Source organism: Daucus carota, chromosome 1 (assembly GCF_001625215.2).
Source record: "Daucus carota subsp. sativus chromosome 1, DH1 v3.0, whole genome shotgun sequence".
NCBI lineage: Eukaryota > Viridiplantae > Streptophyta > Magnoliopsida > Apiales > Apiaceae > Daucus > Daucus carota.
In genome coordinates, this window is record NC_030381.2 from 32306397 (window position 1) to 32320533 (window position 14137).

General features: G+C 33.9%; 2 protein-coding genes across 8 annotated transcripts; one reads left to right on the forward strand and one right to left on the reverse strand.

Annotated features, from left to right (window-relative positions):
* The first annotated feature begins 315 nt into the window (after window positions 1-315).
* LOC108208575 (G-type lectin S-receptor-like serine/threonine-protein kinase At2g19130) lies at window positions 316-3110 on the forward strand. Its single transcript, XM_017379109.2, has one exon. It carries the CDS (start codon window positions 414-416, stop codon window positions 2802-2804), a length of 2391 nt encoding a protein of 796 aa, XP_017234598.1. The 5' UTR covers window positions 316-413; the 3' UTR covers window positions 2805-3110.
* Window positions 3111-6946: 3836 nt separating this feature from the next.
* Window positions 6947-13738, reverse strand: LOC135147194 (uncharacterized). Of its 7 annotated transcripts, none has more exons than XR_010284703.1 (11): window positions 13537-13738; window positions 13377-13449; window positions 12712-12957; window positions 12003-12121; window positions 11207-11389; window positions 10013-10108; window positions 9609-9848; window positions 9144-9282; window positions 8667-8739; window positions 7903-7957; window positions 6947-7460 (listed from the first exon to the last, which is right to left on the reverse strand). XR_010284703.1 is itself a non-coding variant. In XM_064080048.1 (11 exons), the coding sequence occupies exons 1-4, from the start codon at window positions 13554-13556 to the stop codon at window positions 12014-12016; spliced, it is 447 nt and encodes a 148-aa protein (XP_063936118.1). In that variant the 5' UTR covers window positions 13557-13738; the 3' UTR covers window positions 6947-7460; window positions 7903-7957; window positions 8667-8739; window positions 9144-9282; window positions 9609-9843; window positions 10013-10108; window positions 11207-11389; window positions 12003-12013. The 7 variants fall into 7 exon arrangements, 1 of the variants encoding a protein (XP_063936118.1); XR_010284706.1 differs by having other exon boundaries at window positions 9609-9843; window positions 10006-10108; XR_010284708.1 differs by having other exon boundaries at window positions 9609-9843; window positions 11207-11405.
* Between the last annotated feature and the right edge of the window lie 399 nt (window positions 13739-14137).

Here is a 14137-nt window from a genome sequence, read left to right on the forward strand (position 1 = left end):
TAACAGTTATCTTCATCTGGAAAATTTAAGTCGGTGCTTGACGCAATATAATTTAAATGGCGACGGGGGCGGATCTAGGATTCGAATCGTGGGGCACCAAGCAAATCTTCGAAAAACACTTATATATTTTCAAAATTTTTGGGGTACTTCTATAAATTTGTAAAATTTAGAATGATGAAAAAATATAAAAAAAATAATTTAGGGGCACACGTGTCTCCCGCCTCTTAATAGATCCGCACATGAGTGGCGACCAGCCTGTTCTGAACGCAATTCTCCAACAGGCCACTGACCAGTTTTTCCACAGGCTATCATCACTTTGTACTTATAAAACTTTAAAAGAAGAGGTTGTGAATAACAAACTATCAACCTCTTCCCCCACCAAATACCAAGAATAAATTTTCCATGAACAGGCTATGGATGCTAAAAAAACTTCTTTCTTTGCGCCAATATTATTTTACTTGTGTATCTTCATCAACCTTAATTTCTCTTTTGGAGCCGATAGCATCTCAACTTATCAGTCTCTCTCAGGTGATGAAACCATTGTCTCTTCAGGCGGGAATTTTGAACTTGGTTTCTTCAAGCCAGGCAACTTTTCCAAGTACTACATCGGCATATGGTTCAAAAAGGTCTCTGCTCGAACTGTAATATGGGTAGCCAACAGAGAGAGGCCCATCACTGATAAATATTCTTCGGAGCTGCAAGTTGTAGATGGTAACTTGGTGCTTTTTGATGAGAGGCATACTGAAATTTGGTCCACAAACACAAAATTGAAGTCCTCCAGGGCAGTAGCAATACTTCTTGATGAAGGAAATTTAGTTTTGAGAAATGGATCATCAAATACAACAGTTTGGCAAAGTCGGGATTACCCATCAGATACATGGTTGCCAGGAGGTTACCTTGGTTACGATAAACGTGCAAACAGGACACAGATTCTTACTTCATGGAAAAACTCAGAAGATCCTTCTCCTGGATTGTACACTTTTGAACTTGACCCGGTTGGAAATCAATATCTGCTCAAGTGGAACAGGTCCCGTCAAATATGGACTAGTGGAGCTTGGAATGGACAGGCATTTACTAATGTACCCGAGATGGCCAGTGGAGCTATTTTTACCTTTACCTATATATCAAATACTAATGGTTCTTATTTAACATATTTTCTTGAAAATACTTCCTCAATCATTACACAGTGGAGATTTATTGTCGATTATAGTGGGCAAATTAAGGAGATGGGATGGTTGGCTACTCAGCAAAAGTGGTCCTTATTTTGGTCCAAGCCAAATACACAGTGCCAAGTTCATGCTTTTTGTGGAGCCTATGGTGTTTGCAATGATCTAACCTCTCCTTTCTGTAACTGCTTGCCTGGTTACGAAAGTAGGATTGAGAAAAGCTGGACTTTGGGAGATTATTCTGGTGGTTGCAAGAGAGTTATGGAATTGGGAGACATCTTTCAAATTTGTTCTCACATGAATTGGCCAGATAATCCTCAAGCTTTCTCAGCTGTGAGTGCAGCACGCTGCAAATCCACCTGCTTGAGCAATATTTCTTGCACAGCTTATTCTTTTTACGACAACACCTGTTTTACTTGGCATGGGGACCTCTTTAATATACAACAGCTATCACCAAATGACAACAATGGCAGGGTCATCTGCATTAGAATCCATTCATCTGAATCTTCAAAAAATAACAAGGGGATTATTTATGGCGTTGTTGGAGGGTCAATTGCAGTTCTATCCGTCTTTGCAGGCCTTCTTTTGATTGCATTCGGACGACATAAATCAGGGAGAGCTACTAAGATTGAAAGAGCTGCAGAAGGTACAATGGTGGCATTTGGCTACAAGGATTTGCAAACTGCAACCAAGAATTTCTCTGAAATGTTGGGGAAGGGAGGCTTTGGATCAGTTTATAAGGGAACATTGCCCGATTCAACAGTCATAGCAGTGAAGAAGCTGGAAGGCGTCAGCCAAGGGGAGAAACAATTCCGCAATGAAATCAGCACAATTGGTAACATTCAACATATAAATCTTGTGCATCTTCGTGGTTTCTGTTCTCAAGGTAACAAGAAGTTGTTAGTGTACGAATATGCATCCAATGGATCATTAGATTCTCATCTTTTCAACCCAAAAAAGGATGAGAGTCTATTACCCTGGACAACAAGATATGAAATTGCATTAGGGACAGCCAGAGGACTGGTGTATCTGCACGAGAAATGCAGAGACTGTATCATACATTGTGATATAAAACCCGAAAACATTCTTCTGGATTCTTACATGTGTCCCAAAATTGCAGATTTTGGCCTAGCCAAGTTGGTGGGGCATAATTTTAGTAGGGTCTTGACAACAATGAGAGGGACTCGAGGCTACCTTGCCCCTGAATGGATATCTGGCGCAGCCATCACAGCAAAAGCAGATGTGTATAGCTACGGAATGATGTTGCTTGAATTGGTATCTGGTAGGCGTAATTCTGAGCAAACTAGAGGTGGAAAGGTAAATTTCTTTCCTGCAATTGCTGCAAATGTGATAATGAATGAGGGCGACATCCTTACTATATTAGACCGCAATTTAAATCTGGTTGCTGATATAGAAGAAGTAAGCAATATCTGTAGACTAGCTTGTTGGTGCATCCAAGAGGATGAAAATGTTAGGCCAACAATGAGCAAGATAGTTCAAGTTCTTGAAGGGGTTTTGGATGTGGCCATGCCTCCTGATCCACGAGGACTTCAAGTCTTTATCGACAATGAAGATGATGTTGTTTTCTTTGTGGATAAGCCCTCCTCCTCGAATTTGCATATACAGAGCAATCCTTAATGGACTTCCTAGATTTTTGAAGATCAACAAATCATCTAAAAGATTCCACGTCCAAAGATTCAGGAGTGATGAGCAGATTGACCTCTATTTCCGTGTGTGTCACTACTAGAAAAACTGCCTACAACAACGGCTAAAAACCGATGTCTGTAAATTTTCTAACTGATGTCTACGTGGGGATGTTAAAAATATATATTTTAGACAATGATTTGTAACTGATGTGTATGACTCACTTAGACATCGTTCGTGTTAAAAAATAAGATGTCTTTGACTCATTTTTATAAATATATTACATGATAATTTTATTTATATTATTATAATATGAGATATAAATACCATATAATATACAACCTATAAGGTAAATTAGACATTTAAATCGATTATTAGTCAAAATCTGATGTTAAATAGTATATGAGACAACAGTGCATAATACTATGTGATGTCAAAGATGCTCTATAACAAGGACCTTAGAGCAACTCCAATGCACCCATTCCTTACCTATATTTGGTCTACATGGACAAGATATGAGGATTGAGAACAAAAAGAGTTCTTCCAACGCAACTCCCTATCCCCTATTAATTTTAGGTGAGAAAAGTTCAACCCCTTATTTGAGGGATGAAAAAGCAACCCCCTATGTGCTCCATGTCATCACCAGCTCATATCTCCTCTTATTTTTCTGTTATTTATTAGTGCAATCTTTCTCTCTCCTTAAGTTGTATATATAGATTTAAAATATAGGGAATCAAATAGGGAACACCGTTGGAGCAAAATAGCTTTTTAATCCCCAATATTTTAAGTAACCATTAATATATAATATTTTAGGGGTTGAAAATAGGGAATTGCATTGGGCTTGCTCCAAACTAACCGATATTGTTATATACACACACACACACACACACACACACACACACACACACACACACACACACACACACACACATATATATATATATATATATATAACATCGGCTGTTTAGGACCAAATTTTTTTATGTTATTACCACAGTTTTAATACATCATATATATGAAGAGTTCTGGTGTTGTAAAAGCATCACATCATATTTTTGGAGGTAACTGATGTATAATTGTTGTTATTTAACATCGATTTTGTTTTAGGAATCGACAATGTATGTTCTTTTAGACATCAAATTTGTTTATGGAATCGACTTATTAGCTTCCTTTGCACATCATTTAGTGAGATATCTACTGATGTCTTTGTAATTGAACACATCGGTTCTAAACTATTTTGTGATGTTTTTTTTTACATATCCAGATCATGGTTTCCTCTGTATATCAAGCATTACCATCCAAAAGATCACACAAAAAATCCACAATAGCTTTGCAATCCACAAAAGCAACAACAACCAATATTGCTGCTATCAAAATAAGGTATATACACCAATTATTAACTCAATCTTTGAAATTCACAAAAGCTACAACCAGCTAGAAGACTTCAATCTTAATTAAAGGACACCATCTCTAGACCAAAATAAGTACCATAACCTTGTCCGACGTACGATACCATAACAAAAATTGCTACTACTATTAAACATCTTGCTATGTACCAAAAATCAAAGTACTGCAGCTTTCTAGTGATTACATAATAATTCAGATTATTACATGAAGTCTTCGATGAATTTAAGGGTCTCCAAGCGCACCTCTTCAAGTACATCCCGTGTATCCGACCTTCGAGTCTTCACTGCCCACTGAAATGTAACAGCAACATATATAAAATTTATATGTTTTGGGTAACCAATGTAAAATTTTATTTGACAAAACGAAACTATGGCGTTTAATTTAAGTACCGAACGTCTGTATCTTTTTTACCATAGTGCAATATGTGTGCCTTTAATTTCAAATATGTGCAGGATGTGTACGTGGAGTTCCATAATAGCAAGATGTGTACTTGAAGTTTTCAAAAACATGCATACCATGCACTTCCGTTTGTATGCCATTAACTCCATCCAACTTTCACATAATTTCAGCTTCATTACTTTAGTGTTAATTGCCATTAATCCTTCAGCTCCACATAATTTGTAATATTTCAACCCATAATTGCAAAATGAAGAATAAAATCGTGTTTTACCATGTGAAGCAAAACCGTGTGGGCGGTTTATATACTTTTTCCATTTCATAAAAATTCTTGAATAACTTATTTATTTCCAGAAAAAAGATGTCATGTTGTTTTTTGTTTTAAAAACAAGTACTTATTTCTTTAAATAAAAAATGTTATATACTCATTCCTATACAATTTTCTACAAATAAGCATTAATTATTTTAAAAATTAATATGAAAAGATAATGTGGGTGTTTGGCGGATCTACTTATGGGCTCTAAAGATGTGGAAGTCCACTTAATAACTGTACTTGTGGTTACATTTTAGAAGCGCTTAATTGAATCTTGAGAAGCTCAAAAGAAAAGCTATTAAAGCTATCCAACTTATGTAATAGAAAATGAAGTCAAGTCGCTGTAGTTCAACTTTGTATAATTATCACTCAGTTGCAAGTTGCATGCCTTTATTTATGATTAATTTCGTGAATTTTATTAATTTGTTCATAACAAGTATTAAATAAATGATATATCTTTTTACTTGTAATATTTGTTTTTTTTATTTTAATGCAGAATTTTTAAAATAAGGATCTGTACAATATTTCATGTATTAATAATAAAAGGTCTTGAATTAATTAAATACCTCGGGGAACAGAGGGAGTAAGGGTGAGTGCTTGTTTAGGGATAACTAGGGAATTATGCCCGCGCTTCGCGAGCTCCTATTAAAATTGTTTAAACATAAATAAAATCAAGCATTGCAAATATATTTTAAAAATATGCGAATTTGTAATATTAGTACCAACAATTTCATAAGAGAAGATGATCATGAATACTCCCCTTACTATGAAAAATTCACATATATCTGTAGTGATCCCAAAAAAATAATAATTATTTATTCAGACCATTGACCCAAAATTCTTCTTACAAAATAAAGAGACGGCTTATTACGCTTATTTCTAACTGGAGAGAAGATGAAGTGTTATCGAGATGACTTATTACGCAAACAGTACGAATAACTGCTCATAACTTATAATCCAGAAGCTGGACTTATAAGTCTTAAACAAACACCCACTTAGTATTTACGATAATTTCATAACCAAACTTTAAGTAAGTTGTTGTGCAACCATATAACTTTTCGATATTCGATCCACGTTTCCGATATGAATCATGAACAACTAATCATTTCATAAATTTCATAAATTTCTTAATAATTTAATTTCATAAATTGTACTAACATGGAGCATGAAAATAACTAAATTATTATAGCACGTTTAGCATGATTATATATATATTATATGATATGATTACACGAGCCACTGACCATTTAAAATTTAAATAGGACATCCACTATGAAATTAAAATAAAATTATTTAATTATTGAATAATTTTGAAATAAAAAAAATATTTCCTAATAATTTTGATCTTGTTAATCAATTTTTGAATTTCACAATAGTACTTTAAAAATTTTGACAAATTTTATGTAAAATTTTATAAACATTAACTTTTCAAATATAATTTTTTGTGGTAGCCAAATATCAACGCATTTTAATATATTAAGAAATAAAAATAGCAAACATTTAAATTTTAAAAACATTATGTTTTATAGGTTTATCAAGAAATATTAATTTACAATTTTATGTAAAAAAATTATTCTTATTAAAAGCATAACATGGATGTATAATGTTAAAATATGATTATTTAGTTTGTACTCATAGTGAGTCCGTCTACTTTGAGAAAATTTTAAGAGTCGTCTAGTATTGTTTTCATTTTTATCGTGTCTTTGTAAAGGATATATTTTAACACAAAATTAAACCTGGAGATTTTAGAGAACATTCAATCTAAAGAAAAAAGGAAATAAAAAAAGATAGAAAAGAAATGTAGATAAAAGTAATGTCGATCTAGAGTTTGCAAAGCTGGAAACACTGCCCCAAAATAAGGACACACAAAGACGACCATCAATTTCAACTTGCCAATTGCAGAGAATAAATAACATACATCTTCAAAGTATAATAATCTGGTATCTTATCTTTTTAGATGGAAGTACAGAGACAACACCACATTTATACATAGGCACAGCCAACAATAGTTCAATCCGACTGGGACTACCATCCAAAACTGCTTATCGCAAAAGATATACACTATTTGCAAACGTGTCACACACAATAAAAGATTTGATCCACATTATAATACATTGTTATTGTTATTTAACACATACTTAACAATGTCATAGGCATGACACCAAAGCCAGAAATGCCTAGTGTTGACCACCGGAAAACTTCTCCTTTATCGTTTCAATTTTATTTCTTTCTTCTCATAAAGCCGCTTTTCTGGCTATAGCTGTTCCATATCCTATAATAATACCATATGATCCTCTAGTACATGGATTAGTAGTTTGAGTATGCTCCTTCCTACTTGTGCCCGCCTGACAACTTCTCATTTATCTTCTCCTTGATTCCCTTCTTCCACTTTTCTCTATTCCATCATTCCCAGAAGAGATGGAGCTGGAACTACCTCAGCTGAGTGGTGAAGCTGTGACTGGCCATGGGTACCAGTGGACAGGCCCACACCATGCACCAATTGTAGCACCAGTGCCATGCATGCCAGTTGCAACCTGCACCAGAATCGGTTAGTCTACTCTTCTATCCTTGATATCCTCCTTCATTGTGGTTTACCATTATAGAACTTCTCAACAATTGATTCACGATTGAAATTTAATAGAGACGTTGATGAAGAATTTCGATATCAGTGCTTCAAGATAAATATCTCTTACAAAATCAAATCAAATTAAGAATTAATTAATTCACTCAAAACAGCTACTCTCAACACTTCTGATTATCAGTTGTCGAAGTCCATCAGTACCAAGTTACTCTCAGTTGTAGAGATAATTAAATCTGAATGATCAAATCTACATAAGCATTCAAAATGAATTTCATGACTGAATATGCAAACTCTAACTAATTACAAATATAAGAGTTATAGTGTATTACAATTAAACAAATAAAACAAACCACTGATCATGTGAGGAATTTCGCGATTATATTTCATAAATTTACCTCTGATACAGATGTATTTTGCAAGCTCAAGTCCCAATTCCTCCTGCCTGCCATCCTAAAAGATTGAAAAACCACATATGAGACAGATACATGTACATGAAAGTAACGAAGCAGCCACGCACATTGAAATCAATAAACTATTCATTCCAAATGAACACAATAAAATCGATAAAACATTCACTCCAAGTCAACCAAGCTAAATAAAAAAATGCAGAACTCCTAACCTATACTATAGCTCCAAAATTACAAACGACAAATTAAGAAGAAAGATCAATCCAAATAACTATTTTTACTCTTAACTCACATTAGCATTCCGCCGTGTCTGGCCGTAAAAATAAAAATGATAAATAAATGTCAATTCAAATGATGAAGATGGGAATGATAACAGAGACTGAAAATAGTATTAGTAGCATATCTAGAGTGGTGGAAATCAACATCTTGTAAATGAACCCACTAAGGAATGAAAGCATCGCAAACAGTACTTTTAAGCATGGCTTTGTTATCATCCTGTAATAAATCCAACAGTAAGCGAAGCATACACCAACACAAACATATAAAAATAGTTGCATACAAAATCAGACAGTTTATATCGATAAAGAACCGATTGCAATTGTAATTAGATACAAAATAAGCAATAGCATTACTCTAAAATATTAATTGTTAAATATTTTGTTAAATAATACAATGTTTTTGGGCTAATACACATCTTAATTTAAGAATGCATTAAAGATACATCCTGGGATAAGATGCGTCGTAGAACTTACCCTTCTTCACTTCTTTCTGAACTCCAAAGTTGAAGGCGGTGAATGGAGAAGAGAGAGCAATATGATTATATTCCTACATCAATAGTTGTTAGTGTTGTGGTGATAATATAAGTCTAGATCCCATCTAATATTCAGATTTTAACAACCAATACAATTATTCAAAATCAAATCTATCTTTCGGCAGCAAAAATCGAAAAGAAACAGAACCCTGTAAGCTTTTAGAATCTATCTTCTCTTGTTTGGATTATAGTATTTCCTCCATTTACTATAATATTATAACAAATAAATACCACACAAATATATATACCCATCGGCAGAGCATTTCCTTAAGCTTTTCTCTTTTCAAGAGGCAGAGGTTTATTTGGTGACTTCATGGCTTGAAAGTGTATGACTTCTTATTTTAACGGTACATAAGAAGGAATAAAATGATAAAAAGACAGCAAACATTAAGCTTAATTACTTAATTAGTTAACATACCTTGAATTTTGTTAAATTTGTTAGCAAAGACCAAAAGTCGATCAATTTTCACATCCAGCTGTTAGAGGCGCTCCAACCTCAAGATATGAGTATAATGTTTCATCCAATGACATCGTTTCATCACAAATGATTGACAATCCTAAAATAAAAAATAACAGAATTACATCAGAATTACAAATGCACTATGTTTGTTACCATTTACGACCTGTATAAGACTTAAGTCCTTGATAAATAGCCGAAAAATATATAATACATTATTAAAATTATAAACAGAACTAATAATCAACTTTAAAAACATGTCATAGTTTTAAGTGTCATTATCTTAGATAATAGTAAACCTCTGAATATGATAATATACTATGATAGAAATTAGATCTGGCTTGTGATTTATCAAGTGCGTTCTATGGTTCTGGTATATCCAACATATAAACCTACAAATAAACGGTTCATTATACTCGTGTATACCTTGCATACATGACAACAACGACTACTTGGTTCCACAAATGCATGTACAGTGTTGTACGGTTGTCATTCTGTTGACATATAACATTACCAACTTGACTAATTTGAGCACCAGGTGAATTCATTAGCTGGATTGATACTGAGTTGCTCCTTATGACCATGTCAGTGTTTGGGATCATCCCTTGTAGAAGTACTACTCCACCTTTTGTAGCCAAGTAGAATGATGGTTCCTATGGCCCTGCACTATTTTTGTCATGTTATCATAAGTGTAAACAAATTCATTACTTTCCAGTGTTACAATGTAATCTAGAGTAAATAAAACAGCTGAATGACAATTCTAATGTAGCTACGTTTTCATAGAAAAGAGGTTTACACCAAAAAAAAAAAAAAAAAAAACTACATTTTACCAAAGCCCACTGCTGCAACAACTTTCTTGCCTATCAAGTTGCCAAGTCCATTCCATTTTTCGTGGAATGAACCACCATAAATATTTGACAAATCCACTGTGAAGCAAAACAAATTGGAATATGAAATAATAAGAACACACTTAGTGAATGCAAAGAAATAACATGAAACATTCAAAACCTCAAAATGAGATGACTCAATAAACCCAATAGTACTCAAGAAAATGAACCCGAAATGAGAGGACTTGATCAACTCCTACTTTTGTAACTGATCTTCAAGAAGTTCCATATGCAACCTTTCATGAGATGAAAAATATATCTTATTTGATAATGGATAGCTGCTACTTTAGATCTAAATTGGATCCATGAACATAAAATAGCTTCAAATATATATATATATATATATATATATATATATATATATATATCTTATAAGCTAAAAAAGCTGCTACAAAATATAAGAAGAAAACTTAGAAGCGGAAGAGATGAGACACTGAATCAAAGAAACATAGTCATTCAGTCCCCCTTATCTTTTACGGCTGCATCCTCGGACAATGCCTATATGAATTATGTTCGGGTATCAAACTTAATTTAAGAAGCTACTGCATTTCAGAATGATTTTGAGAATAGAAAGATGCTTACATGATGGTGGAGATTCTATATCAACTGATTTAGAACATACTTAATTTACGTTTTCAGCTTTCACAATTAAAACCACAAAATGCATTCCCTAAGTTACTGCCTAGACATGTTTATCCTACAAATTCCATTAAAAAAATCAGATATATATTAAGTATTACAGAAAATTGGTACACGCAGCATGTCACATTGAAAATTAACTCTGTATAATCAGTAAAATCTACGTTACCCGGACTCTTCATTTTGCCTCGAGTACCCGTGTCGGACACTCGACACTCGGACATGGGTATGAACACTCTGACACTTATTTTAGGTCAAAAACATGTAAAACTTTCAAAATATTGCCGAGTCCGACACTCGGACACGTATCCAGTTTGGACACTTCAGCCGAGTCCGGGTAACATAGAGTCAAATAATACAAAATCACACAACGCAGGAAACATTGTGCCATTTAACGGATAAACTACTTACTGATTATGGAACACATATACGTGAAGAATAATCATTGTCTTTTCAAGTATCTGCAGTTTTGGTATATATAGAAAACAGGAAACATACACACTTGTCTATCGGGAAGGATTCCGTGGAAGAAATGGTGGCTTCAGATCCTCACGTTTCGATAAGAAATAGAGCTGCATCGGACCAACAACCACCACGAACATCCTCAGCACATCTCGATAACACTTCATCTTCTCTCCAGTTGAAATGATTGAGTTGGGAAGCCAGAGTCCAAACAAACATCTGCACAACTTACTCCCTTACATCCCAATAAATTATATCTATTATTCTCTACCATACCCTTCACAAAGATTAGCTACCATACCAGATATACTTGACTTTCATATTTTATATATTCTTACGGCGTGTTCTTCTTTATTGTATATATTTTGCAAAATTGTTGTCTTATATGCAAAAGTCTAATTAAGTGCCCGACTAAAAGTAAACTTGTATCGCGAAATGTATTGCGAGATAACATGAGTATAGAAAAAGTCCCAAGAAGAACAAATGCATCTACAGTTTACAGATATAAAAAATTGAAACAATTGGGGAGCAAACCAAATACCTTTTATCTCTGCCTACACTCATCTGTCCAGGTGAAGAACTGAGAAATTTCATGTAGGTTTAATTCTTTACACAAAAACTCTTCTTAGGCAGGTTGTATACAATGCGACAGTGATTATGCTTGTATATATAAATACAGCCAAATTGTATTCAAAGAATCAAAGCGATGAAGTTGAACACAGAAAAATAATAGAGAGTTCTCTCAGAACTTATATCAAACAGTAGGTTGAAAAAACAAAATAAAAACTAACTATAACACAGTATACGTGTTATATAAACAAAGAGGTCATACCACTGCAATAACTATGAGCCAGGAGAGGGATCACACTGCGGTAAGAGCCTGTACCCCGTATAAAATAAAGAAATCCCTTGGACAGTTTCTTGTTGTAGGTAGGCCGCTTTTGGCAAAATCTGACCGAAACATACCGATCAAAATGAAGAACTGAATCACAACTAAACCCATAATCACAAATTGGATGCTCGTCTTTAACATTAATCATCGAAACAATATAAAAAAAAAGCTCTCAAATCTTTAAACAAACATGTTAACTGCAATTAATTAAACCGATGAGATGTATGAAAATGAAAGTATAATTACCCATGATGCAGATATGATATAGAAACTCAAAGTATAATTAAACCGATAATGTATTTCATGTCGCAGTTGTTTTTCATATTCAGCCATGAATATTGCCTCATTCATTGCCTCTGCAGTTGACTCAACATTCCAGGGGTTGATGCGGATTGCCCACTCAGCGAGGGTGAACATCTGATAAATTCTGATATAACTAACATGCAGGACGAATACATGCAGTATATTTTACTACTGACTTTTACCGCTTAATATGCAGAGTGACAACCACTTACTGTTATGAAGGAGTGTAAAAGCAGAGAAGGCGTCCGAATAAAACACTCAAAAACAAACCCATCATATCAAACAAAATCTATCTCAAGATAATTAACATATGTTTTTGTAGATAGATGTTAATTTATCAAATAACCTGGCCTGCCCATGGATGACCACGCCATAACGAATACCGCCATAGGTGATCCTGTGTAGCCTGTTTTGACAGGTACCAAGGCCATTGATCCTTACCCAAGTTAGCGCAGCAACGTGAAGCCAAGCCTTGTAAAGTTGTAATTCGATATGTATCAACAGCAACTTCCTGTACCTCGTTACTCGAACTCTGACCATCACTTATTTGATCAGACTCTAGAGAATTATCCCCCGAGCCTCTCCGCCGCCACTGATTAAAAAAGTGAAATAAAATGAATCAAATAAACTCCTGTCTCTAAAAAGAATCCAAAGTTGGTGCAAGTCCTGTGATTTGAATCGACTTATATTCAAGCAAACAAAGTGATGAAGTTATTCAGGAACAATTAACATAAAATTCTTTCAGAACTTTTATCAAATATTTAAAATGCAGAATCAAAACCACAACTTTGATTCAAAATAAATAACGTATTCATCGACATGCTGATAAAAAAATCATTGATCATTGATTAATCAAAAACCACACCTAATCAAAAATCATGAATCATATGCGGACGCACAAACATATTATGAACAAACAAAACAAAATTCCATCTGCAAAACTAAAGAATGAAAAACAATTCAGAAAATTGGACGCACACATACACACAGATTGATGATGAAAAAGCTTACCATTTCATTTGCAGAGAGAGCGGAGAGATGAAGTGGCTGAAAGAGCAAGTGACGAAACACCAAAGTATAAACCCTAGCAAGGCGATCGAATAAGTGAAAAGATCTTGAAATCGATCGAGATATTACTGATATTAATTTTAAATTTTGAAAGCACACCGACCTGATTACCCGTTCTTTCATGGGTAGATTAGGGAAGTTGATTCGCCAGAACTGAATGTGAATAGTTTAGGTCATTGATAGGTACCAAGGCCATTGATCTCGTATCATCTGGAGATTGATAATGATTTTGAAATAAAGAACAGAGTGAGGAGTCTTGGAGGATGATAGACTGGGTATGTAACAGTTTGCGTGATGATAGCGTCTTGGAGGATGGAGCAATTCAAAATCTGAGGCAAATGGGTCGTATTAGGCGGTTAATACGGGTAAATGGGTAAACGGGTTATGGGTCAGGCAAATTAGTGGGTATTATTAGGAGTATTTTGGAGCCTTCACTAGCATGTATTAAGAGTTATATAGATATAGATATAGATATAGAATATAGATTTCTCTTGATCTATATTTTAAATTTTATCTTAGTCTTTTGTATTTGAATGATTATATATATATATATATATATATATATATATATATATATATATATGAATATATAATTTTCACTAAAATATGTTTATTTATTAAAAAAATATATATAAATCTGCCGATCTATTCAATACATCGTATGTGTACACATTGTATTCTATATATTTTCACATATATATAAT

Bases quoted from the DNA above. Each gene is read 5' to 3' on its own strand.
- LOC135147194 (XM_064080048.1), bottom strand. From the start codon at position 13,556: ATGAAAGAACGGGTAATCAG. The intron at 13,450-13,536 runs GTCGGTGTGCTT...TCGCCTTGCTAG, and splicing joins ATGAAAGAACGGGTAATCAG to GGTTTATACTTTGGTGTTTC. The intron at 12,122-12,711 runs GTTATTTGATAA...TGTTTCGGTCAG, and splicing joins GTCATCCATGGGCAGGCCAG to ATTTTGCCAAAAGCGGCCTA.
- LOC108208575 (XM_017379109.2), top strand. From the start codon at position 414: ATGGATGCTAAAAAAACTTCTTTCTTTGCGCCAATATTATTTTACTTG.